Genomic DNA, 27,912 nt, shown 5'->3' on the forward strand with positions numbered 1-27,912 from the left:
ACATTTTCCAGTTTTGACAGAGTTTATAGAAGCATCAGACAGTTGCATAAACAGGAGAAAATGATTTGAAAAGAAAATTTCAATATTCACTTGCATTTTACAGTTTGCAGGCAGCCAATTGTCCCCAATAAAATACAGTCTATCCAGTCTAGACCAAGAAGATATGTAAGATCTAGAATGAAATGTCTACCTTGCATTGTTATGACTACTAAGCCAAGCATCAGAGAAATGATGGTGAGAAGCCAAAACATCCCAAACAACAACTTCATCTTTACCTATGAGACAGAACCAGTAGAGGTGGTGTCTACTAAAGTAGGGACCATATTGAAGTCTCCACCCAGAATTCTCGATCCTAGAGACATAGATTGAAGCAAAACCCAAAGATCCAAACACACCTTTACAATGGAGGCTTTCATAACTTCTGCCCTCTCTCTCTCTCTCTCTCTCTCTCTCTCTCTCTCTCTCTCTCTCTCTCTCTCTCTCCACAGTCACCATGGTAGACACTCTATGCCTATGAATGCTTGAATATGGTTTTTCTTGAAGAAAGACACTATGGTATGGACACATGGCCTTAAGTTTGAACTTAAAACTAATTGTTAATCAAGTTAATTCTGCTAGTCATGCTAGCTTGAATATTTGATTAGTTAGTGGGCTAACTACCACTACCTGACTGAGACTACATGGATGAGACCTAATTGACTCATGGCCTAAATTGATCACAAAGGAATCGAAACCTAACTAGGTTAGTGTAAGGCTATACCCTAGCATGGGATGAACTAGGCCTTATTGCCTTTTGACTTGGGGACTTGGGATGTAATAAACCCAAGGGCTTATACCCTAGACCAACTTGAAGGCATAGTCCTTTTCTAGACGCGACCACATGGGCAGTTAAGGTAGGCATGACGGGACAGTCATAGCATCTTTACTGTAGATGAAATCGATTATTGGCACCTGGAAATTTATGAGGCTTGAGGTAGCATGGGCAGAGTGGATAGAAGATCAGTCCACCTTAGTAGCATGGTGCACAAGACTAATCTAGGGCACCTTTGATGTAGAACAAAGTAAGATACTCTAAGAAAGATGGAGGAGAAGCAATACTTAAAGGTGACCTCATTAATTTCAGCTCACTTAGTTTCCATTTGAGTATTTTCAAATAGTAATTTCTTAGTCTGTGAGCATAGTAAGGGATTCCTTTGTGTGAGAGCCTTGCTGATTAAGATATCAAGTAGGAGTCAATCATTTTAAGTATTAGCTTTACACGTCCTTCTTCTTTGAGCGAGTGGGTAAGTAAAATATACGAGCACTACACTTGGAAGTTTGAAGTTTCAAATCACTCTGCCATGTCAATGAACAATGCGGCTAGACCATCTGTGGTACCATACCAATTAGTTTATGTTTAGTTTCTTCTCTAAGGTATTGAGTAGTGACTAAACTCAGAAAATGGGCATGCATGGTTTGTGCATGGTAACTATTGGTACAAAGATACCATGTTGGATGCATGGTTTGTGCATGGTAACTATTGGTACAAAGATACCATGTTGGATGCATGGTTTATAGCTGGGAGGAATGTCGTTATCAAGGAAATCTGGCGGTATTAACATGTCTCAGAAGGATTAACAGACTTAGCCTTAGGTTGGTTGTAACAAATTTAGTCAACAAACAAGGATTTAAAATTATGTGTGGACCTCTGATGGGATATTTCTGTGGTCACTTGAATCAAATGATAACCATGAGATTCTGATGTTTTCTCTGCATGTTCTATACTTGATGTAAATAAAAGTAAAATATTACTAAAAATAGCTTGAGTAGCTGAAAATTTTGGATGAGTTTTTGGTACAGTACATGATCTGTTTTGGATGATGGCACACATAAAGCCTGCTTGGATTTGCTGACTTGGTTGGTCTAGAAAAAGGAAAAATAGAAAGTGGTTTTTGGAAAGTTGGGACCAATGGCCTAAGATTTCCAATATAGGTGGTCCATTGAAAAAAATAGGGTAGCTAGAGATAACCTTAAAAGGGATTTAAAATAAATGGAAAGGAAGGTTTCTTCTTGAAAAGATTTTTCCACCTTTTCCAGAATTCTCCTCTTTTAGTATAAGTTAGGGTGACATGGATGACAACTAAAGTCAACCTAGTTACCTGTAATGATGTTTGGAAACTAATCTATTGATTGTTTTCTTACTGTGGATGCACGTAAGGGTGATCTTTCTCTAGCTTTGCTAAAAGAAGGACGTGCTATATTCACTTTACCCTTTTCTTTAGCAGGACCCCAGAGAAACTAAGATGTGGCCTGCACATTAGACATATATATTTTTTAGTGTGAATGACTAAATAGATATGTCTACTTGAAAAGGATGATGTGGTCTATGGCTCTTGAATTTTCATGAAGTCTCATGTGCTATTTTAGCCTATGTATCTAAGAAACTCTCTCTCCTATGTACATGGGTGGACAATGTCACATAGTGCACTTGAACACCAAAATCTGGGCTACAATACTTCTTCCATAGATATCTAGTTTATCTAGATATCCTTGAATTGGGGGATTCCACACAACCATTGTGACTTTGTTTAGGTTGGTTTAAGGATGGCCTCCCTTCCAAATTTACGTACCATGTTTAGTTGTTGGCTTTAGATGGCCTTGGTATCTGCTGGACTTGACCTTCAACCCAAACTCTCTCACTTGCCTCCCTTCTTGTGATAAAAATGATATCTAAACCCAAGGCAATACTCCTCTTGAATGATAGCTCAATTTTTTTGGAAAATTCCTCACATGACTCACACACTTACTTTCCTTCAACTGGGTCCTGATGTTGGCCAACCTTGAAGAAAATGTAAAGAAGGACTCAAATACCTACAAAGGAGGATTGATAACTTGGTAGCCACAAAACATGGGCACAAAGACGACTTGGTGCAATTTTCTTCTTTAGGTGTTGAGCTTTCCAACTATCTTAGGAAGCTATGCTGACTTACAAAGCCTTTGCCCCCTCTCAAACCCTCATCTCAGAGAAAACCCCCAAAGGATTGTTCTTTTGCAATCTAGAAGCTGTTGAACAGTCAAAGGGTTTCAAGCAAGACTTTGCTCTACCAATAAAGAGTCTTTGATGAACCTGGTCCCTAGGGTTTCTAGCTAAGATCTTTCCCTTTAATTTTTCCATCCAGATAGATTGAAATTGAAGGCAAGGAACATCAACACCAATTGTGGGAACTTCAAAATAAAGCCTTCGTGGCCCCTATTTACATAAATAATTGGGTATACCTTGCACGACTCCCACCTTCCACCAGTGAAGATTGCAGGCTGGACATTATCAAAGGAGAACAATACTTCGATAAGGGAGATCAATTGATCAAGGATCCTTTCAATATAAATTTTTGAACTCTAAAAGATATGCAATAATGGCAGGTATTTATGCTCGTACAAAAGGTACCATGACCTTTGAAAAATAGAATAGTGGTTTCTACTCTAGAGCGATTTGGAACATCTAAAAGCCATACATCAAGTGCGCTTGCAAGTCACTGGATCCCAAGGCAGATTGTGAAAGCAACATTCTTTGGTTTGACCACTCAGTGTGGTACATCTTGAACCACCTCTCTGACCTCTTTTTGACTCAAATAGAGGAATACTACCTCCCCTTGATCTGCTTTTGGATGGGTGGACATGCCTGGGAGATAGTCAGGGCATAGATAGCATATTTACACTTCAGGACTTGTATGTATAACTCTCTGAATGAGCTGCAAAATGATGAGCCTGGGCTCTTTCTCTCAAATCTTAGCACAGCTAAAGTATTAAAACATATACTTTCACTTCTTACGCCTTCCTTAGAACTTGAAGACTCTCCCTCTCTGAAGAGACCACTATTGTCTAGTGTAGGATCTCAGACTATCACTTCCTTTTTTACTCCCTCTCCTCTTCTTGATTTTTCAAAGGGGAAAGGGAAATCTAGAAGCTTTGTAAGAGGGAGAGGAAAAAACCTCCCTGTTTGCCAAATGTTTAGCTTAAGATCCTTTGTAATTTTGAGATGAGGCTACACCTATTGAAAAGCGTGTTTTACTAAAAGTAGACAAGAATGTAGCAAGGCTTGTTCACTACCTTTTTGTTAACAAAATTTTGGATTTCTTCCCTCCCAAATCAATCTTCAAAGATGCTTTTAAATCAACCTTGGGAAGTGATAGTATGTTACAGGATATCACTATTGGATGGAAGTATGATCCACCACTAAAGAACTTTGTCTACTCTACTGAGTTCCTCACTTCTGAGTTTACCCCTAAATATAAGTGCTCTAAATTTAGGCAATTTTGTAAAGACTTTGATCATCTTGGATGGCATGTATGCACTAACGATTTGAATATTATCTCTGACAAGGAGGTGAAAGAATTTCCCAGTTGTGGGTGTAACATATCCCCACCCAGCCACTGAATCAACACTTGGCTTTTGCCGCACTACTTGATTGCTCGACTAACATGTCCAATGTCCTAACATTGGACAGTCTAACCCTTAACAAATTTTTTGATGGTTTGTTTTCACACTTTTAGACGTGCATTGGAATGGGAGACTTCATGGCTCTCACCCTCTGTTTCACAAATTCTTTTTAGCTTGAGATAGGAATGGTTCATTGTCAGATTAGACAAAGCATCACACATCCCCTACTATCATTTGCAAACAGCTTGCAAAAACTTCTGCTCTGGGATGACTTGATGGACCAAAATTTATTGTGATAGACATGAATGCCAATGAGGTAATTGAAATTCCTCAAGGAGCACTACAACACTTTGGATTAGAGGCAAATGGTAACAAAATTCCTATTCTCTTTCCAACTTACAAAAGTCACAAACACCAGTTTAGATGAATTTTGGATGCATATAACTATATCATGTTGCAATCTACATCTATCATCACATCTTGCTTGAATCTCTTTCTTGAGGATTTTTGCACCATCTGTGAGTAAATAACCAAGCATTGAAACCAGAGTCAAACAGTTCAAATTGGCACCAAGACAGGTTTAAACCAGATATTATCCATGATCTCAAACAAATTCCAAACATGATCACCAAACAAGTTCTGAAACAAAATTCAAAAATTGTCTAATTCAAGCTAAAAAAGCATTCTCAGCATCAATCGAGCTCAAAAGTAGACAGGGCTTTTGTCTTGAAATCTACACCAAAATTAAGGTTACATTTTTTCCATAAATTTGTAGCCGATCGTAGCATGGTCCATAAGCTCTTGAATAGTCAAAATAATCCTTGAGAGAGAGTGTTCCTATGGCAAGGATGGTAGCCCCAAGACATAGCAATCACACTGGACCAGTATGCTTTCAGAAAATCACACGCCTAAAGCTCTAATACCACTGTCAAGGGGATGGGCACCACGTGCCATTGGAAAAGAACATATTGAACAACTTTAAGCACTTCAAATAACAACATAAATGGAAGAGATAGACACACGAGACAGGGAGTGGCAGAGTTCAACCCCAAGAGACCATTGACCCCAAACATTGGCACCCCTTTCGGTATTTCTTTATATTGCTTGAACTCATTACATCGCCGGTACTCCTTCCTCTATACCTCCATACGAGAGAGTGCCTGAAAATGAGACCTTGGCTCATATTTAAAGTCCTTTGGCCTCTCAAAAGCAGTTACATGAGAGTTTAAGTTCTAAAATAAACTGGTCCCAAAAACAACCAGCAAAAAGCATGGAAAATGCAGACACCATGCCACATCATCAACGCAAAATGTGAAAGTCCGTACAAGATGCCACATCATCACCGCAAATCGTGGGCATCCGTACAACTGTAATGTCATCACGTTTTTATGTAGGGCACCCGTCCAAGCTTTGCAAAAGGTAGAAATGGTGGCCAGTTTCGATTGGTGGTCTGTGCAGTGTTGGGTACAATGCCTCTGGTGGAGAAAGGGAGAACATGTGTTGATTACGGGCCTTTTCGTCTGAGTACATCATAGGTTTGGTGAGTCATGAGTTGTTGGTTCGTTGTTGGCTGTTGTGCAAGAGCTGGTATTGTTTTTTCGAGAGTCGATGGATGGTTGCGTGAAGGGGATCGGGTTGGGGGTTTGGATCATCACATTGCAGGGGATCGGAATGAGGTTTGACTCACCATATTGTGTCTGATTTATTTCGGTTGGTGACTCTGGTTCTCGGCTCTTCCTAGTGCGGTGGAGTTCGATGTGGCTCTCCTTTGGGTGGCTTCCGGCAAGGTCTATGCTTGGGGCAGTGGGCGTCCTTCTTGGTGGCTCGAGCGGCCCTCCCTGGGATGCCATGGCCTGCTTCTTGGCGGTTCAAGTTTTGTGTTCTTTTTTACTGGGTATGTTGGGCATTGATGGTTTGGTGTAAGTTGGTTGGTGATGGTGGTACCTGATGTAGTCAGTGCATCTTTAGTTGTGTGTTTGTTATCAGCTTCCCTATAAAAAGCCGGATTATGGACTTGAGGATGTAATGTGATACTTGTGGGGATTGTTAGGGGCCTAATTGGCTCGTGTTGAGCAAGGTCAAGTGTTGTATTTTTTTGGTATACTACTCACTCTTAGTGAGTTTGGCCAAAAGAAAAAGAAATCGTTGGGGTTCCTACTAAAGCATAATATAATCATACCTTGAACTTGACACTATATACAAGCACTTGGGATCAATGAACAATATATATTTTTGATATGTAGCTATGCCACTTCGAACACCGATTTTAGGTATAATAACACCCTTCCATTGAAACATAGCGTATTCAACCATGACTCTAAGTGCATTCTTGTAAGTAGGATTGTGTTCAAATTAATTTATCTTTTGGAAGGCTCTCTTGTCTATACAATTATAATGGGGGAAGGGATTCAGGCCCCTTCCCCTAGACACGTGTTAGCATGAGCTTCAACCAGCAGTGTCCTTTGCAGCCTTCATGCACAAAGAGAGAGAGAGAGAGAGAGAGAGAGAGAGAGAGAGAGAGAGACTGGCAAAGCCCACCGGTCGTACTGGTATTAGTAAAATAGGTGAACCTTCCTCAAAGGATGCTGAAACAATTGGTAGATTTGACTAGTAAGAATCTAAAACTGTGGATACTATACTTTGTTTGGGTAATTATTACAAATGTGTGCCTAGGTCTCATTGCCTAAGTATATTCTCTTATTAGAGAGAGTGTGACATAGGCACCCCTAAGCACTATATGGCACAGGCATATTCAAGTGGGATCAAGGGTGGAGGCGAAAATGGTGAGGCGCGTGCACATGCATTGTGGGGCGTGCGATCGGACAGCTTGAATTTACATTTACAAAATTGTGCATCCTAAATTTACCTAGTGGCTCGCATTTACATGTGTGGCATTGAAATGCCACATACGCGGTTAGAGCACATGCATCGCATGGGGGAGGTCGTGGGTTCGATGCTCAAGATGCGGGCCCGAATTCACCTATTGGCCCAAATTTATTAGCCGGCCCAAATCTACTTTTCGCCTTGAATTTACACGACCGCACGAATTAATTACAATAATGCATCTACTGGCCCGAATGACCCTCACCGTCGATCCCACTTGAAAACGCCCATGCCAAATAGTGCGAACGATAAAGACCCTACTAGAGTGACAATAGATTGCATGATTTGCCGAAAAAGCAAGCTCTCGACATGCTGCAATTGCTTGTTGTATGGGAATCATCACGATAAAAAGAGGATGTGAGAGGGTGCAAGAATAAGTACCCAACGAACACCTAAATATGCAAATACATTAAGACCAATCAAGGCACGCTACCTCATGGTTAACAACATGTGAAGTAGGCCAAAAGCATAAAAAGGAACCTTGACAAATGCCATGGATTCATTATCGTAGCATTGATAGGATTCATATGAAGAGGTGGAGGGTAATTACTAGATGCCACCTACACAGAGCAAAAGGTTCACGAAATTGTGTCCGCGGGGGCTTTCAAAAGGGAGAAGGGGAGGGGAGGGAAGGGTAGGCGAGGAAAAAAGAGGAAGAGGAGGGGGGAAAGTGATGGCGGAAGGATAACGAGAGGTGTATACATAAATGGAGGGGGGAGAGAGAGAGAGAGAGAGAGAGATTTTCGCTAGAAGAAGGTGGAGAAGCTTGCAAGTTCTGCAACAGTACAAGATGTACCATCTAGGGTTGACCCTTTGCTTGTAGAGGGCTCATGAGCCAGCCTCTTATAGGGTCTGTGTGATTGTAGGGGCGGGCATGGCGTCGTTCGGTCAAAGCTTCATGGTACCAGATCGATACTGTTGATAGTCTCGCAGCTAATTGTTGCGTATAACTGTAGTGAGCTGAGAGCAGGGCCGAGAGGGGCACTGGGCAGGGCGCAGCCTGCAGGTTAAATCATTGTACCGGCCATTTCCATCACCTGCACCCACAACAGCCGCAACTTCATCAGCAGCCGGCAGCCTTTCCCGCCATCTTGCTCTGTGAAATTGTGCGAATAATTGTCCGGATTTCACTGGTAAGCTACATGCAGGAATCTCTCTCTTTCTCTCTCTCTCTGAGATTCATTCCAGACACGGAAGCCTTAAGGAGAATATGAGAGAGAGAGAGAGAGAGAGAGAGAGAGAGAGAGAGAGAGAGAGCATTTTTACAGCATAATTGTGCTGGATATAAGCGAGCTCGCGGAGTCTTTCCGCTGGGCAAGCCAAGGCCGTCTCTGGACTCAGACGAGGGCCGTCTTTTCTGCGTTAAGCTCGGATGTACAGTCCTTTGACGTTGTCTCTAGTAGCTAGCTCGTAGAACCTACTCTCTTGTTCTCACCCTCGACGTGCAATGGTCTCTCTCTCTCTCTCTCTCTCTCTCTCTCTCTCTCTCTCTCTCTCATGCAGCGCTCAGCCCTTTGCCTCTATAAATCATACTGTCTTTTTAAGGCTAGTTACCATAGCTACAGCTGCAGCGGTATAATTTTGGAGCTAACTCCTCTTTATTAGCTAACCGTAGCCATGTCACTAACATACTGCAGGTGCAGCTCCTTCCCAGCTGCTCTTGTCCAGCACCTGATCAGACTTCCTCTGCCCGCCACCAGCAACTACATGGAGCAACAAGCTGCAGCAGAAGACTCGTCCTCTAATTATAATGTAAGTACAGTTCACATCATCTATATGCATCACTATTTAATCAAAATCTAGGCCCATCAGCCCTTATCCTTTGTAAAACCTTAGCTCCTGTTTAATTCAATGCTTAATGCTTAGTGACTCTTTTAGAATAGTAAGTCATTTCTCTGAATCTCAAACAAGTTCCTTGAGCTACATATCATCCTCATGAAATGAAACCTAATGTCTCTCAATAGTGTATTTCCTTGTAGAAATGAGAAGATATATTTTATCAATCACTACCTTTAGCTTGTTTTGGATTCATATATTTTGTTTTCTCAGGCATGTTCAATTATATTGTCTATGGATTGCCAACACCTAGATCTGCAAAGCGCAACAAAAACCACTAATGGTGCTAGCTTGCACCTGACATCGAATATCAACAAAGATTCCACTAGTTGTGTAAGTAGCAATGTTGATGATGACCAAAAAGGGGAGGAAATGGAGGACAATACTCATAGTGGTACATTGCAAGGTAGTGTGATATTTGACATGCTTAGTGCCATGCAATTCAATTCTCATTCCACGGCTGCAAAAAGCACTCTTCATCAAAGTGAAGAGCAAACTAGTGCTAACTATCTTCATACCATCAATGGCGCTCCGTCAAAAGCTTATCGTGATGGCTCATTACCATGGAATATCAATCTTTACAATAGCAATGAAGCCAGTCAAGACCACATGGAGAGTGGTTATCTTTCCATTAAAGATAATATGCAACCAGTACTATCGGCACATCCGACTGGCTTCGATCCGATAAGTAGTTTTCTTAAGCTCCCTGTGTTGGCTGATCCAACAAAATTGGAGCTTGCGGATCAAAGGTTATTGAGCTCTTATTCAAGTTTTATAAACAGCTATAAGGAGGATCAGTATGGACCAATTGCAAGCACCCTTGGAAACAATTGGTTTAATTCCCTACAATTGGAGAATATAAGGCCAGGATGCTCACTTGTTGCAAATGAGGATATGGAGGATGAAAGCCATATTGTACACTTTCTTGATCATAGCAATGAGCAAAATGTGTCACAAGCCGGAGCCAACCTAGAAATGAAGCTGAATAATGGAGGAGGCCTAATACATGCCCAAGAAGGCGGTCTATCAAGCGAGAAAGACAACTTAAGTACCTTGAATATGTTCTCTAACTATCATAATGAGGAGCAACTTCTATATGCCATTAATGAAGGAGGTGATACTCAAAGGATCCATGGAGATACTATGATGGACCGTAACATGCAAATGATAATGATGGGGTACAATGAAAATGCAAGGACTACTGAAGAGCATGGTGTGATCAAGGGTAGTACGAGTAGTAGCATCATGGGAACAAATATACCCATTAAGGCTGGCAGGAGAAGAGGAGTGAGAGGAAGTATCAAGAATAGTGAGGAAAGAGAAAGCCAAAGAATGACCCACATTGCGGTGGAGCGCAATCGACGACGACAAATGAATGAGCACCTTCGTGTCCTCCGAGCCCTTATGCCCCCTTCCTATATACAAAGGGTGAGAGCTCTCTCTCTCTCTCTCTCTCTCTCTCTCTCTCTCTCTCTCTCTCTCTCTCTCTCTCTCTCTCTCTCTCTCTCTCTCTCTCGTTGTGTGCCACTGAATGTTAGTTATAACAAGAAGATTTAGAAATTTTCTCATGTAAGAAAAGGGAGCCTTTTTCAGTGTTTTTCATAGAATGCATAACATCATGAGCTTCTGCTCGAGAGGCACCGCATACCTAGCTAGGTAGGATTGGGGGCAAGGGACCCCCGGCCCCCCCCCACCGGGCCCAGGCCGGCGATCCCCTGCCCCCAATCGTACCTAGCTAGGTATGCGGTGCCTCCCGCACATAAGCTCATGATGTTGGGGTAAGTGATCAGAATGTGGTAAGTAATGTGAGAATTTGTCCAAAACTTCTTGTGTATATTATATGGGTGTGTGCAAGAAAGGAAAACTACTATTAGCAAAAGTCTCACAATGATATTGAGCTTTTTGTACACTATATTTAGGAAAGAGATGCATGTGTAATATGATTATGAAGATGAGAATAGATATTCGGAAAATTTGATATTGAAAATTACTATGATTGAATTACAACATGCTTCAAAACAAATGCTCAAAGCACACTTGAAGCTACCATGCGGATCCTTTAGAAGTACTTTCAAGGGCTGCACAACTCTAATATTATCATGTTGATATAAACCTTACCTTGCAATGATAGATAATGAGCAATATTAGAATTCAAAGAGAGAAAAATTCCCATTATCTTTCTTCGTGAAGTAATTGCATTGTACACTCTGTAGTTTGCATGCCCACAAGCTGTGCAATTATTGACTCATTCAACACTAGGTTTTACTGATATTGAGCGTCATTTTCTAGTGAATTTTAGGTATGTCTATCATTCAAATTAGATGGTCAAAAAGGTGTTACAAAATAGATGTTATATGGTACTAGAGTCGTGGTTTCTTTCCTTCTATTTTCATTTCCTTAGTATTGACTAAGGAAAATAGAAGGAGGATTATCGACCCACAAGCATTGAAGAAGTGACCAATTTAATGTATTCATTACTCAAAGAAGACAATTAATTAAGGTTCCTTGAGTGCTAGAGATATAAGAAATTACATTTGGCAATATGCCTATCCTACATAAATTTCATGATGTATTCCTCAATTTTCTCCCTAAATTTTAATAACAAAATTTTGTTCAAAGTCTTTTCTTTATGCATCTTTGGTGCCTTGAAGGTTGATGTGGCAATGACAAACCGTTATAGGATCTAAAACCGAAGCTTGCATGCAAGCCCTTGATCACACATTGCCATCATGAATTGCCTTATTTTACTTTATCTATGGATAAATTATATATTTTGAGATAAAAACTTTGCTTCCAATATCTTTAGATGTCCATGCACAACACACTCATGCACACATATGCATCACGTTATTTCAAGCAAAGACCGAGCTTAGTCCCACATAACATTGATCTAGTATTTTAAATCTTGAAAAAAAGACTCTTTCTCATTGAGATTAGACTCAGATTAGAGGTATCTTGAAAGGGTATAATTTACACAAGAAATATATGTGTTGTTGTGTGCAGGGGGATCAAGCATCGATAATCGGAGGTGCCATTGAGTTTGTAAAGGAATTGGAGCAATTGTTGCAATGCTTAGAATCTCAAAAAAGGAGGAGGATGATGGCCAACCCTACCTCTACACCACAACCATTAGGATATGGTTATACCTCTGATAATCAGCTAGTTCACCATCAACAGCAACAAGACCCATCTCTTGTACAACAATTAGATATTCAAGAAGGGGTTCTAGAAACTGCAGTACAACTACATGTAAGCTTCTCTCTCTCTCTCTCTCTCTCTCTCTCTCTCTCTCTCTCTCTCTCTCTCTCTCTCTCTCTCTCTCTCTCTCTCTCTCTCTCTCTCTCTCTCTCTCTCTCTCTCTCTCTCATTTTCAATAGGATGCCATTAGTATCATCTCAATAGACTTGAGCATACATGCACAACTACACCATTTTGGGACAATTAGGATGCATGAGATATATAGTCTAGTATAAAGCCACTATACACACTACTATGAACACTTTTCAATGATCTTTTGTTTCAACCAAGGTACCAACATGGACACCCCATGTATAGGTTTTTTGTAGGCCACAGTATTAGCCTTTTAAAGACATTAATAATAAGCTTTATAACTAAAAGGATAAAAGACACTTGTTGGGTGGCATGCAGGAGGAAGTGGCCCAAGCAAAGTGTGCAATGGTTGATATTGAAGTAAAAGTAGTTGAAAGAAGTGAGGCACTGATAAAGATACTTTCACAACGTAGGCCACGTCAATTGTTGCACACTATCATTGCTCTGCAAGACCACCTCCAATTTTCCATCCTTCACACCAATGTCACAACCATTGACAACACTGTGCTTTACTCCTTCACAGTTAAGGTATGGCAACTCCTCTTTATTCATCTATTTGCATCAAGTTTAATGCATTTTTAGACTAGATGAATATATCTGCAAAATGACATAACTAGTAATAATGATTTATTTGAATTGATCTATTTGTCTCAATGTTTTGAATATTATCTTAAACTTAAGGAATAAGTTAATTATTTCACCTTTTGAGTGGGGCGACTTGACCTAGCTTCACAAATTTTCATTCTGGGTTCCTTTATCTTGAAACTGAATGAACTAATTTTATTTTCTAAGCATTTTGAAAATAACCTCTACTAAACACTATAAAATTATTATGCGTTTTAGCTTCAAACAAGGTGTAATTTGACATAAAATTTCACATATTTTTAATACTAATTTGATAATCTAAGAGGCCATAAAAAATTATTTTCAAAGTATTGGAAAACGTTTAATATTCCTTGTAAATTAACTAATTTGAAGAATACATTTATTGTCTTCCAACTTTGAAGACATTTTCTCCTGTGAAAAGATAAGTATAATGGAAAAGTATTCATTACTTGTTCAAGGTAACCTTCTGAGAGGCAACAGTGCAAAACAGACCCGGTGGCCTCTACACCAAGACTATGCACGATGGTCTCATCATGGGAGGTACACAATAAGGGCACCACCTAGCTTGGGATGCAACTAGGATGTAGATGTAAACAGTCAAGATGATAGGAATGACACACAGTCAATGAGGAAATACTTATGATACATGGAGGAGGAGGAGGAGCATACTCAACACAATGATATTCATGGCACATGAGTGGTCTATGTTATAGCTTGTTTGACAGGGGTAGCTGGCTAGTGGAGGCATTGTACTGTGAGACATTTGACAAAATCAAGACAACATGACACTTGCAAAGACACTAGCAAGCATAATCCCAAATGGAGAGCTAGGGAGAGAGAGAATACATACAAGCATGAGGAGATTAAACTTATTTTGTTAATGGTGGTTTGGCAATGACACCAACATCCAAGAAAGGGGAGAGAGAGAGAGAGAGAGAGAGAGAGAGAGAGAGAGAGAGAGAGCTCATGATGTAGAGCATGCGCAAAGGAGTACGGACCGCCATATGGTGCATGTCCATCTCTAGAGTTAGATGGTTAGTGGGTTAGCGGCAAGATTACTATAGGAAACATCATGAGGATGGGAATGCTAGCAACATTCTGAGTGATGACAAGTGTTAGGAATGCCCAAGAGTAGAAAAATGGAGTTGTTGATTGTTGCCCTAGAGTTCTCATGATACCTTCAAGTGCTTGCCTACACCCTTAGTGCATGATAGTTACGTGAAATGTGTATGGTATGTGTGATGATATTGTGTTTTGGTAATCGTCTCTCTGAAAGTGACCTCTAATCCTCCTTATATAGGTGGAGAGGAGGAATATTTTGCAATTTTTAATGTCAGACAAGAGGTTCCTGGCACATGGCCTGACCCTGCTAGAAGGATCATTGCCCTAGTGCTATTTACAAATGATGATGCAGGCTAGATGCACTATATTGGGTGGGTGGCCATCGTTGGGAGAGAAGGAAAATATACAATACTATTGGTTTTTTCTAAAATTACAATAAAAGGTAAGGGTGATGATAGGTAGAGTAAAACAAGAAATTTACAAGTGGTTCTACAAGTGCGTGTAAGTGTGTGTGCAGGAGAGAGAAAGAAGAGAGAGAACCATTGATTTTCTCAGAGAGGGAAAAGAGAGAATTTTCAGCCATGGGGAGAGAGAGTAAGAGAGTGAGAGTGAATAGTGTATGTGTGTTTATGTGTGAGTGTGTATGTGCTGAAAATTGGTTGTTTTCAGTGTGTGTGTTTGTGTCTGTGTCTGTGTGTGTGTGTGTGTGTGTGTGTGTGTGTGTGTGTGTGTGTGTGTGTGTGTGTGTGTGTGTGTGTGTGTGTGTGTGTAGGAGAGATAGAGATTTTTTGTTGATCAAAGAGAGAGAGAGAGAGAGAGAGAGAGAGAGAGAGAGAGAGAGAGTGAATTTTCATCCATGAAGCATTAGGAACAAGATGGGGTGTAGGAGGGCCTCTTTATTTTCCATGAGCTTGTGGACATGGTTAACATTTTGACAAATAGGTGTATGCCATGTGTGCAAGAATGGTGGGTTGTAAGAGATGTGTAAGAGTGGTCAAAGGCTGCACTTTTTTCCCCCCAAAAGAAGGTGGGAAATTTTATGATTTTTGGCCTTCCATAACTTCCACATATGATCTCCGATTTGAGTGGAGATCATAGATCTACAATCTACCTGCCGATCTCTTTCCATGGATATGCTACATGATATGGTTTTACCCGCTAGATTTTAAATTCCATATTGGGGGGAAAGTTTGAATTCAAATAGACTAGTCGTTTTTCATGTTTGAATTCAAAAGCTATCCTTTGATTACTTTCTTAATACTAAAGGTTTGACTTCCTTAAACTGCCAAAGAAAGTTGCCCTCATAGACCCCATTCTCTTCCTAATGAATTGAACTACTTGGTGCTAATGTACGCACTTTGCATATCCTTTAGCACAAGATTACGCTTTGTAATCTACCTAATCTGCCTATCCATGTGGATACTGACAGTAGCATAAGTGTTGTAATCTGCCTATCCCCTTGGATACTGACAGTAGTGAGGTATCTGGGATTCCCCACGGTTTACAGATAGTCTTCCAAATGACTGGTAAATATGGAGCACAATGTCGTACAACATTGCTAATAAATGGCAACATCATGAATAACCATCTTGGTTAACTTTAAAGATCCACAAGAACCCAAACCGAGCCATGACCTCTATTAAACATTGGTAGATCCAAACCTAATCTCATAGAGATACTGCACATAGAGTGAAAAATGCTTCATAGTGTACTAAGGTGATGAATATGCATGCTTCTCCAAATCAGCCTTTGCTAAACACTAGGGCCCGTAACACCTAGTGTGCATGCATTTAGCAAAAAACAGATCCAAATCTGTATATCAATGATCATCTTTGCCAATACTGATGGCAAATGTGATGCTTCTAGCACACATTAAAGAGGAATATAAATAGTTCTGAATAGAAACTAAATACTTTTTGCTGCAATCATTTGCAAACCTTGCTAAAATGTTTGAACCATAGTAGAACGTGAAACATTAATCACTTCTAGATACAAACAATGAAACCTTTTCATTAACAACTCATAGCTTTTCTATATACATAAACAAGCATTTGCTAATTTTGTTTAGCCGCACTTGTAATCTTAACAAGTCGGTCTGTGTATCCAACAATTTTTAGTCACCAAAATTGTTCTTGATACGACGTGTTGAAAATGGTCTAGAAAATGAATTTGAACAACACCTAGGGACATCATCGTGACACATAATTGAAGTAGCAACACCAATGTCATTCTGAGATACTCATATTCTCCACATGTGAAATATGTCTAAACTAAGGATGTCTAAAAAAAGAACGTCCTTCAAGTACGAGATGTACTAGTGCGTGGAGGTAACCGAAACACGATGCGACATACATGAGAGGGACCCTCATGAATCTTGCTCCACACTCGCTAAACCAAACTCCTTGAGTTCCTAGACCATGTTGTACCCCATGTAAGAACATGTGCCAAATCAAACCCTACAAGTGGGCCCATAACTGCGAAATGCAGAAGCTTATTTTGGACACTACAACCCAAATTTCTTGGCTCTTACATGACGTGTCATCTCACTAATGAGCAAAAATGGATAAAAACATAAAAGTTTATGCATCCTACTTGGAAAAGCAAACAAAAATCAAATGCATACCTGGAGGTTGAACAGAGTGTTCACTTAAACTGCCCAAATTTCCCGCCTGCAAAGGCTAGGAACACTAATTGAAAATTAGTGAAACTCAAGTAGTATGGCTGTTGCCGTTGCAATCCAAACCCCTTGGCTAAAATGGACATTATCAAACCCCTTGGTTAAACTTTGCTAAAAAACTGCTCAACTAGCAGTCGGCCCTTGGCCTATGTCCGTCACTCCCCTTGGGTTTTCCCGTATGACTTAAAAAGCTTAAAATTATTCACTACTCCTTGGCATTTGGTGGACTTCATTCCTTGAAAGCGCAAGTGTGAAGATTCCAAGAAGTGACCATCAACACTTAATAAATGAATTAGTAATCACGAGCTGGGTCTTATCCCAAAACTGTACTCATATAGACACTCTTAGTGCTATAGATAAAATAGGAGATCCATTGAAGTTGGAATCGTATTCACAACTAGAACTTATCCAGAGCTAAAAATCCATAATCTTGGATTTTTGTGAACAGTTGTGCTGTCTGAAATGCTGGCTACATCTATACACCTTGGTAGAAATAAGCCTTACGAGTTTAAGACGTACAAAAACTCAACTTGATTTTCACACTTATAGTTTGTAGTGTTAAAATAATGTCCAAAAATTTTCTAATGGCAAGACTCTTGCTTGTCCATTAGAATCAATGGATACTCAATTTAATAGAAACCTTGGCGCCCTCTTGTGGCCTGGTTTTTGGTAATTCACTCGAATCGAGATCATAGCCATATATGTGAATAACTTGAGAGTTGTCGGATGTCTTGCACATGCCTTCTCGGCTTGGTTTAGTCCGATCTCTAGTGAGAAAACATGCAAACATGTTGCAAACACTCCCAAGTTCGTATGTTGATAGCATATTCCAAACTTCAGAAATTGCTATGCAATATGTCTTAGAGTGAAATCTTGATTCCTAAAAGTGTATCAGTAAGATGATATAGACTTGACACCGAATGCTCATAGCAAACAGGTATGCTTGTTGACACACATGTGTCCAAGTAGAGAAGAATCAACCTTGTCAAAATTTCATAGAGAATTGGCCTTGTTGAATTGTGCAACTTATTGAGAATCATGAGATTTCCCAATACTGATAGAGATAGCATCTATAGCTTAGCTATCAAGAGTCAACTTTTGCCAAACACTACCAAGTGCCCTTGGCATCGAAAATCATAGCATCCCGTATTCATGGTGATCATCATTGGGTTCAGCTCATAGTTGAGGATGTCAATGTGTTTACGACTGCATTCCTCCTCCTCTAGGGAGCACAAGGAGTAGATATAAAAAATAGAATAGTCCATGTAATACAAAAGTCGATTGTTAAGAAGCTTGGTACGAAGCCTTGCTCCCTAGTTAAAGCTGGATTGCTCAATATCGTGGGCCTTTATCCTTGAAATCCCATTGGATCTCTCTTGCCGACAACGAGTTGAGTATGAGTGTTTTGTATTGCCTCAGGTACGATAAACTTGCTTGGGAGCCATGCCCCAAAACTCTGAGACTTGACTTAATGATCGGCCTTACTGACTGCCTTGGTTTTCCAAGTCACAAGCCTTGCCAGTACTTGTGTGATTGTGGTCTTTAACTCTATCTATGCTCTTTGAAGACAATTCTTTGTTATCGTAAATTTGTTGTTTACAATAATTGTCACAAGCTGTTCTTGTACCATGATGGTGTAAATTGCACAAGGATGTAAAATTGCATGGTATCACATAAACCTAGTGTATATTATAGCTACTCAGCAAATTCATGAACTATTGTGTACCATTGTAAGTACAAGTATCGACTTATGTTGTTGGAACTCTTATTCGACTTTCGTATATCGCATGGGTTCATGGCGATTATAGTTCATCAGATGGCTCCTAGCCTTGACACCGTGCCTTACCTTATCTTTGACCATGCCGTCACTTAGACATCTTGTCTTCGCAGCTCGACAATTGTGGATACCCATGGATACTGAAAAGAACGTGATGGCAAAAAATTTCTATGCTACAGAAAACTCTTGTAGTTTATATAGCCCGATGATACCGATGGGGTCAACTACACTTACACCACCTGCCCTCTCACCTGCATGATCAGGGAGGGGATTTTCCCGGGGTGGGCATGTTCTCCTAAAACAATTTGGGGAGGGGTACCGGCTCTAACAGGTGTTGTATGTGAAATAGAAAAAAAAATAACCTTTTTTTGAGGTTGTCCATGGTGATGGAAAGCAGCACCGAAGTGAGGAAGGGAGATGGCTCCACCACAGAGCTCGGGAGATCCCGTTGCAAATATGTGAAATGTCTTTGAGGCATGCGCAAGTGCGTAGGAAGAAACTCCTCAACTTTCAATGCAAGTTGGCATAATTCCCCTCCACGGCCAAGGGGCCTTTCCCCATGCCTCCATGCTTCATTTCCATAGCCAAGGGACCTTTTTCATACGGCTGCATGGCTCTCTTCCTCTCCCTGACTTGTGCATGAGCATGCCAAGGAAGACCACGCCCTCCTCCTCCTTTCCCAGATTAGTGTGAGGCTCTGATACCAATGAGAGGCCCATGGAACTGCCTTGGTTGGATTCACTGCCCAATGTCCCTTATATAGCCCATAGTTACTAAATCCCCTGTTCCAACCTCCCCTAGGTATGCCCTTGGCATGACAATTGCACCATCTTTATCAGTCAATGTAGCTTCTCCATTGTATTGGATGGAGCGCATGGGCTCTCTGGAAATCAGTGCCCCACAGAAGAAGTCAAAAGAATGTGTCAAGTTGTAGACAGCTAGAGCCTTCAAGAACCTCTTTTTGTTGGTGTATGATCCATAGTTCTCTTGGTAAGATTATGGCCTTCACTTTTGTGCCATCTATAGCCTAGAACTTTCCTATGGATACATTTTCAAGAATCTTTGCCAGCTCCTCTTCTAATACGTGTGCTTTCTCTTTTGAGGATATGTCGATGACTTCATAAGGGGCTACTTCCCACTCTTTTTGAGCTCTTCTTTGAGGCAGTTTGATATTAAAAAAACAATTGATTAGCTCCTGAAATTTGTCAAAAATTTGTCAAAAAATGCAAACGTGACCATAAACTAAAAAATGAGCATAAATTGATCAAAGCAAGTCCAAATTTGACCAACCTTCACCAGTGCATCTTGAACAACTACAGGCACTAGGACGTGTGGTTACAGGGTTGTGTCCAAGGTACATGGATCACAATCCATGTTGGAACACATTTGAAACTCTTGATGATAACATCTGATAAAGTATGATATGGGGATGGTATGGTCCAAAACAATTTGGATTTTGGATATGCCATTCTTGGGGAATTTCCATTGACTTAGAGACTTTTGGCACTTTGGCTAGGGTTTTGGAATCCAAATGACTTGATACTTAAGGATTAAGATTTTCTTGGCATGTAGGACCTGATGGTGAGGGTTTGGTTAAGAAAAGTGGAAAAGGTACATGGGTCACGATCCATCTTTTGGAGTGAAGCTTGGTACACATGTTCCTATAGCCTATCCTAGTACACTGGTGAAATATTTTTAGCTTTGCACAAGTTTTTCCTAATTTTACCCAATTTCCAAGTTTATGGTCCAATTTGGTCTGACTTTGCCACATTGGAATTTTGATTCCATCTTTTACATCTCCCTGTGGTCGTATTGTTTGAGATTTTGCAAATGAGATGATTTGAACTTAAAGTTAAGTCCCAATTCCATCTATTTGTCCATTTTCACAACTATTGGGGTTTGTTTAGACATCCCAGGCATGCTGGCAAGTTTGGCCCATTTTGCAAGCATTTTTTGCACTATTTTGTATACACTCAACATACCAACTCCTTCAATGCATTAGCTTGACCAATTTTATAGACTTTGGTACTTGCACTTTAAAATTGCTTACCTCTACCACATGAACCATTTTATGCATTCAAACATTGAAAATATGACATACATTTCCATAATTGACTTGTATCAACACTTTGCACTCTTTTTTGGTAATTTTGCTCTAGAGGTACATGGATCGCGATCCATGTTTGGTGATTAAATCTGATCAAACTTTAAGGGATGGATAAGGGCATGTTCCTTAAGCTATATCTATGGTTTTTGGGTGGTCATCAGTCCATTTTCTCCCAAATTTTTTAGGCACATCCCCCAAGGTCATACCTACCTATGTGTCCACTTTTTACCACTATCTGGCAAGTTGGGGTACATGGATTGCAATCTATGTTCATTATCATTTTCAAATTGTGATTAGGGTAGTGTTTTAGCACTTTTAAGGGGACTCTTTTGCACTAAAAATATTTGGATTTGGAGGTGGAGGGACATGGATCGTGATCCATGTTCCACCACCTTTTGCAAGTGTCATTACATGGGTAGATTTTGCTCCACCTAAGGAGTCCATTGGTGAAAAAATGTTTGGGCTTTGAATTCATTTAGTGGCCCAATGGGCCTCTAACAATTTGAGAGATTCTTGCATTTGATTTGATTGGACCAGGTGCAGTTGATGTGATGGTGTTTGTGCATATTTGGCCATGCACAATTGATCTTGCATAGGTAAGGCTCATAATTGTGTAATTTGGTGGGGTAAGAGGGTCTTGAGTATCTATAGCAGGTAGAAATTTAGCAAGGCACTCTAGGTCACACAAGCTCTCTCTCTCTCTCTCTCTCTCTCTCTCTCTCTCTCTCTCTCTCTCTCTCTCTCTCTCTCTCTCTCTCTCTCTCTCTCTCTCTCTCTCTCTCTCTCTCTCTCTCTCTCTCTCTCTCTCTCTCTCTCTCTCTCTCTCTCTCTCTCTCTCTCTCTCTCTCTCTCTCTCTCTCTCTGACTGAATGCAAATAAGGTCTAACTTGCCCAATATTGCCTATACGTGCCCGACCTACCCCAAGTCTTGAGTGTATACTTACCTTGTTTGCTCACATTTTCCATGGCATACCACTTGCGGCTCAGACGGCTCATTATTTGAATACTCGATCATTGATTGTCCTTGATTTTGCAATTTTGGCGCATCAAAAGTTGGCCCAAAATTGAACTTGGCCAAATCCTTCCAACTGGACATGCTCAAAGCCCTTTCTTTGTAGATTTGGAGTTTGCTTTTAGAAATTGATTTTGACTTTTGTGGCTCTATTTATTACTTTTTTATCCTTATCAGGTTAAAAAGGAAAGAAAATTAATGAAAATTACTATTATTTTGGCCAAAAATTTAGCCAAAATTATTCCCTACACATATGTACATACTCTCACTCTAAGCATCATGTCCATCAAAATTTGTCATTATGGCTCAGTATTAGTATTATGCCTGCTTGTATCAAATTCTACTAAAAAGCAATAAAAAAGCAAAAATTTAAGTGACAAAATACACTTTGCACACTATACATATGATCTTTCAGCATATTGCAACTTTAGATCTTGCAATAAGCTCCTCAAGTTACTATTACTCCCCCCTTTCCATCTTGAGTCATCACGGACAAAGGTTTGTGCGATGTGCATGGACTCAAACTTTGTGTCTAAGCAAGGCTGTAGAATGTGGCCCTATTATGCTTATTGAAGAGATGTAGTTGGTAACCATATGTTGTGCAAGATGTGGGGACTGGAATAAGTGTTTAATGGTTTTCATTGGTGAGGTTCCATTTAAATTGCATTGTCCAAACAAAAGCTTTTGGATATTGTGTGCCCTTTCCTTGATGGTTTGCATTGTGAGTACGGTTGGCAGGTTGCATATTTGACTTGTCTTAGCTTTAGTTACCACTTGTATTTTGCTTTCGGAGACTGCAAAGGCTATGGTTGTGTTGATTGTTTTGGTTCCATTGCCAAGTTATTTTTTTGGTAGTTGGATGGGTTTTGGAGTTTGACTTTGGAACCCATTGACACTTGGATTGATTTGATGTAGAGTTGATACGGTGTGTGGAGTTCTTCTGCCAAGTATAACCATTTTAATGGGTTGTGTTGCCTCTTGAGTTTGGTTGGGCCAAACTGGAAGGCAAATTTGAATTGATTGCCTTGGGTAGCCATGTCTGCTATAGTTTGGTTGAAATTATTGATTTCTTCACCCAAACTTGTTTGACTTGTCTTTAATGTGTTGGTATAGATGGTTTGGTTTTGATTGCAAGTTACAGTTTGGAGTGTCCTACCTTCATCTCCCAAATATGATCTATATGTGTCAAAGGAGTGACATACGATCTGCATCCTTAATTGTGTAGTTTAGTGTGTCATCTTGTCAATGTGGAATGGCTTCATAAGTCTACATCCATGATAATCCTACTTGATTACTGATTTGTTAAGGTCAGTGTCTTCCATGATGTGAAATTGATGTGGAAAGTGATTGCTGTTGATGTTGATTGATACATTGGCATATCCTGAGCTGACCATTGTTCCCTTGTTGGGTGCTCTGAGCTCGATCTTATTGGGCATCACTATCTCATTCAGCATCTTACGGTACATCAAATACTTCATGGGATTGACTCATGTACTAGTAATAACAAGTGCTCTTTCCGTTGTTCCATTTGTAAGCTAGATATCAATTCATACGTCCAAACACCCAAGCCAATCTGGCACGATATGAATTGCTTTCATAGGAAGAGATGGTGTTTCTAGTTGTCAAATTAGAGCTGTGATTCATCGTTCTTTGCACTTCCAAATTTGCATCTTGGCTTCCTCATTGGCATGGTCTTGGATAGCTAGGGCTTTCTACTTCTGTTCCTTTGCTTGATGAATCTTGTCTAGCATGTCCGTGGTGAGAGGTAAATGGAACTTCTTCAATTTACAACCATTGATCCAGTTAAGCATCTCCTCTTCATATAATGTAGCAAGTTTTATGGTGCCACTAGGTGATATTTCATTGATCACAAATGGGCCATTACCTTACTTTTTTAGCTTTTTGGAGTGTTGTTTCAAGGTATAGACTAATATATAGTCGACTTTTTGGGCCTTCTTCTTGATCATGTGTTGTTCCTAAAATGATTTCATTTGTCTTTTTGTGCATATATGGTTGCAGTAGCAGCCTTGATTTGCAATTCATCTAACTTGATTAGTTGGACTAGTCTATCTGACAATTCATGTTTGATCTATCCTAAATCTTTTGCTACGTGTAGTGTGGGAACCAGGAATTTTAAGGGCAATATGGCATTGATCCCAAACACCAAATTGAAAGGTAATGTACCCAGTTTTGTTTTGTATGTTGCCCTATATGCCCAAAGATCTAAATGCAATTTTTGATCTGAGTCTCTCCTTGACTCATCTACAATTTTGGTGAGCACGATACAGAAAACTTCTTTTATACTCTTTGCTTGTCCATTTTCTTGAGGGCAATATGGCATTGACTTTGAATGAACCACCATGAACTCTTGCAATATAAAAACAATCATGTTGTTTAAGAAGTGAGTCCCTCGATCACTCACTATCTCAATCAAAAGCCCATATCTGGTGAAGATGTTCTCATATAAGAACTACAATATTGTTTAGGCATCATTTTTATTTGTGTTTCTTTGGCTTCTACCCATTTGGTCAAATAATATGTGGCCACTATGATGTATTGAGCATGTGCCCTATAGGAAGGTGGTGAGATAGGTCCACTAAAATCTATCCCTCACTTGGCAAAAGCCCGTGCACCCAGCTATAATAGCATTTTGTCGCATCTAGTCATACGTGCTTTCAATATGTCAGTTGGCATTTGCATAGTTTGTATGATCTCTTTTCACCTTGCGTTCTTGTTTTGATCTCAAAATCTAAGGCACTTTTGGCAACTCTATTGAATCATCTTTCATAGTTTGTGGCCAATACTGCTGCATATGGCCAATATCTCTCAAGTCAACTCAAGTGGTAAGTGTATCTTTTGTTGTGGTGAGATGATCCCACAGTAAGCATCCCATATTCTTGAATAAGTGTCTCAAATTAAGCAAGTGGTTGATTCTCAATATTTTTTAATAGGGAAACCCATACCATATTAAGAATCTCTTCATCCCTAGTGAAAGACACCCTTTATATGTCTCCTTTTGCTCTACCCATTTGTGAGTGTACATCCTTACTATCTCTCAAGTGTACATTCTTTCATATATGACTTGTACATTCTTGAGTGTACATGCTTTCATATATGACTTGTACTTTTGCTCTCCCATCTCATGGTTCTTTAAAAGATGTGCTCGATGAACTTCATAAATTTGTTTCTTTAGTGTTTTTCTTTAGCATGTAGCAAGCCTTGGACCACATTTGATGCATGCATTATAGCCACTATTTTTAAGTCATACACACAACACAGTTTACTTCACACACTATAAACTAGCATAAGAGAACCATAATTTATGGGGTGAGGGGATTCCATGCTTACATGAGCATTATTCAAGCCTAAGATAGTCATGCATCATCCACATTAGAAAGCCTTTAATGTATGCATTGCATCAGTTTGCATGTTTGTTCATGTCCATGACTTCTATGCATATCTATAGTTGTTGTAAGTCTTCTATACATCCATATTCTTCATTTTGTATCGACTGAACAAATCAAGCTTAAGAATAAAATTATTTTCTTAGTTGCTAGCCATGGTGGAATATTGCAGTTGACAATGATAATTGGTCATACATTGTAAGATATTGATCACTCCCCAAATGTATTTATGCCATCCATATACCCAAGCCAAGGCATAAATCCCTTGGATCTGTGAAAAATCCATCCACATTTTATCGATGTCCTTCCAAGCCACACTACCAATAGGAATCCTTAGCACACCATCTGAAGATTGATTCTTATTATTCCATGATGTTTCATCTTGCCATTTGTACTGACCGTTCTTCATAAGGCTTGCTTAAACCATAAATAGGAAAGTGGGAAAGTCATATGCAAAATGGCAAGTTCACAATCCATTTTTAAAGGCCGTTTATGTCTTTTTCCTCCTAAATACAAAAAAACTTCAAAAACAGCTTGCTCACTTACCATTCCTATTTTCCATCTTATCCAAACCATCAATAGGTACAAGGAAAAATCGTATGCAAAGTGGCAACACAAATGGAAAGTGCACAATGTGTTTATAAAGTCCATTTGCATTTTGAGGACCTTAAATGCAAAAAAACTTCAAAAACGGTTTACAGACTTTCCATATGTGCTTGTCGCTACTTGCCTATTGATGGTTTGGGCAAGCTATATGCATTTTTGTTGGCAAAAAGAGCAAGAAATTAAGTTGTTTTATGCTGAATTTAAATTCAATCTTTAAACTTAACACAAGTTGATAATAAAAGAAAAATTTACATCTTAAATTTTAAACATAAAAATAAGCGCAAATTTATAATTTATAATTTATAATTCAAATTAATTCTTCAATGTTACATTGATACTCAAAATAGTTACCAATTATTTGAAAAAAAATCAAATCCTTGATATTTTAATTCCTAATTTAATAATTATTTATGAAAAATGTATTTTCTCTAAATTTCTATGAATTTTGTGTGCATAGGTACTTGTATTAAATTATGTGTATGCAAATCTACATTATGTATGTGTAGATCTAGCAGTCTATGTGTGTGTATGTGTGTGTGTGTTTTCTTTTCTTTGTGAACAACCACACATGAAGAGAGAGAGAGAGAGAGAGAGAGAGAGAGAGAGAGAGAGAGAGAGATGCTATGAAGAGAGAGAGTGAAAAAGAGAGAGGCAAAGCTTACCTAAGGCAAACTTGGAGAAGGTGAATCTACTTCTAGCCACGAATAGCTCAAAATGAGCTCATGGCCCAATAATAAATAAAAATTTGCCCTCACGGAGCGCCGATAGCAGTAACTCCTCATCAATTGTGCACTCGCCAAAAGGGGATATCTTCAAAGCTTTCTCATGTACCCTTCCATTGTGCAGCTATCAGTGCCTCGTGTTTTGCCCTCATACACAAAAGACAAAATCTAGCTTGGCAGATTTGGCCACATCCAAATCCATTCAATGAAGCATATTGTTTTGACATTCATATTCCCGACCTTCATTGCTCCATAAGGCCTACCTTAGGGTTTGGCATCTAGTAATCATCAAAGTCTTGTGAGAATAATCGCTCAATATGAATACCCATTTCTAGCTTACGATACGAGAAAAAAAATCCCGCTCATAATAACCAAAGGTCCCAAAACTTGTGTCCTTAATATCATGCTTGGAAGAAAAATCAATGCCCCCTACTATCGTGCTTGGAGACAAAGAGCCATTGTCGCAACTTGACTGTTTGCATGAGAAAGGGTGAGGCTTACCACACTCATTCACTCACTCACATACACACATGGTTGTAAGTTTTCTTTTCCAAGCATTTTGAATTCAACTCTATAGTATCTTAAACACCATTGTTTGAAGTATGCCTACCTTGTTTTTTTTTAAATTCTTTCATTATTGCCAATTTCTTACCTATTTTTCATTTTCTCATGTCTCCAGATAAACAATGACCGTGATTACTCTGCAAATGCAATTGCAAGTTCAATGCATGAATTATTCATGGAGATAATTAGCAAGATTCCAATGAAGTGCTCATGAAAAAATAGAAGCAATCAAATTTTTCTCTTGTGAGAAGAAGCATCCTATGTTGTAGCAAGAAGGTGAATGTGTATAAGTTATTACATTGATATCTCCTTTATCTCTTATCGTGAAGCCAAAGGTGGTAAACTAACTTCTTATGTCATATCAAGATAGTGAACATGTGTATAAGTTATCACATTGATACCACGACCTGTATTGTCATGATATACCTTTGCTCAAATTTTATGATTGAGCTTAAGATGTAGCCAACAGTGAGCAATATTACATCTTGGTGATTGCTAAGACTCCTTAAATTGGTGGTAAAATGAAAGGCAACCTTAGAAGGTATTGGTCAAAGGTTGTTGTGTATATGTGCATTAAGCTCAAAAGTCTAGTTCAAGTTGCAATCCAAGAAAGGATCGATTGTAATTTCATTTTCATATTTTTCCTCATTTTAGCGATTGTAATTTCATTTTCATGTTTTTCCTCATTTTTTACCTATTCCACCTCAACAATTAGCTAAGAGAGCTATACTTAATAACCTCTCCTAAAGAGAGTTATCTTTTACTCTCGAGTGCATAAGTGAAAGGTGAGTTTAGGAAATGAAAAGACCACTTAGGTGGAAAGTCAAAAGACTTTTAGTGTGGGTATAAATAGAGATGGTGGTATAAATAGAGATGGTGGAATGCACCTTATACATTTGTATTTTTTTTC

General features: G+C 39.4%; 1 protein-coding gene across 1 annotated transcript; it reads left to right on the plus strand.

Annotated features, from left to right (window-relative positions):
• Positions 1 to 5,963: 5,963 nt before the first annotated feature.
• Positions 5,964 to 27,501, plus strand: LOC147428376 (uncharacterized). Its single transcript, XM_086496838.1, has 9 exons — positions 5,964 to 6,092; positions 6,158 to 6,310; positions 8,265 to 8,432; positions 8,937 to 8,961; positions 9,026 to 9,051; positions 9,349 to 10,563; positions 12,139 to 12,384; positions 12,784 to 12,993; positions 27,118 to 27,501. The coding sequence occupies exons 1-9, from the start codon at positions 5,964 to 5,966 to the stop codon at positions 27,214 to 27,216; spliced, it is 2,271 nt and encodes a 756-aa protein (XP_086352964.1). The 3' UTR covers positions 27,217 to 27,501.
• The last annotated feature ends 411 nt before the right edge of the window (positions 27,502 to 27,912 follow it).

This window comes from Adiantum capillus-veneris, chromosome 23, assembly GCF_014529385.1.
Source record: "Adiantum capillus-veneris isolate H3 chromosome 23, ASM1452938v2, whole genome shotgun sequence".
In the NCBI taxonomy this organism is placed as follows: Eukaryota; Viridiplantae; Streptophyta; class Polypodiopsida; order Polypodiales; family Pteridaceae; genus Adiantum; species Adiantum capillus-veneris.

Excerpts from the sequence above, each read along its gene's own strand:
- LOC147428376 (XM_086496838.1), top strand. The coding sequence starts at position 5,964 with ATGAGTTGTTGGTTCGTTGTTGGCTGTTGTGCAAGAGCTGGTATTGTT. Across the intron at positions 6,311-8,264 it reads TTTGTGTTCTTTTTTACTGG|AGCAGGGCCGAGAGGGGCAC; the intron begins GTATGTTGGGCA and ends TAGTGAGCTGAG. Across the intron at positions 8,433-8,936 it reads TAATTGTCCGGATTTCACTG|GTGCAGCTCCTTCCCAGCTG; the intron begins GTAAGCTACATG and ends AACATACTGCAG.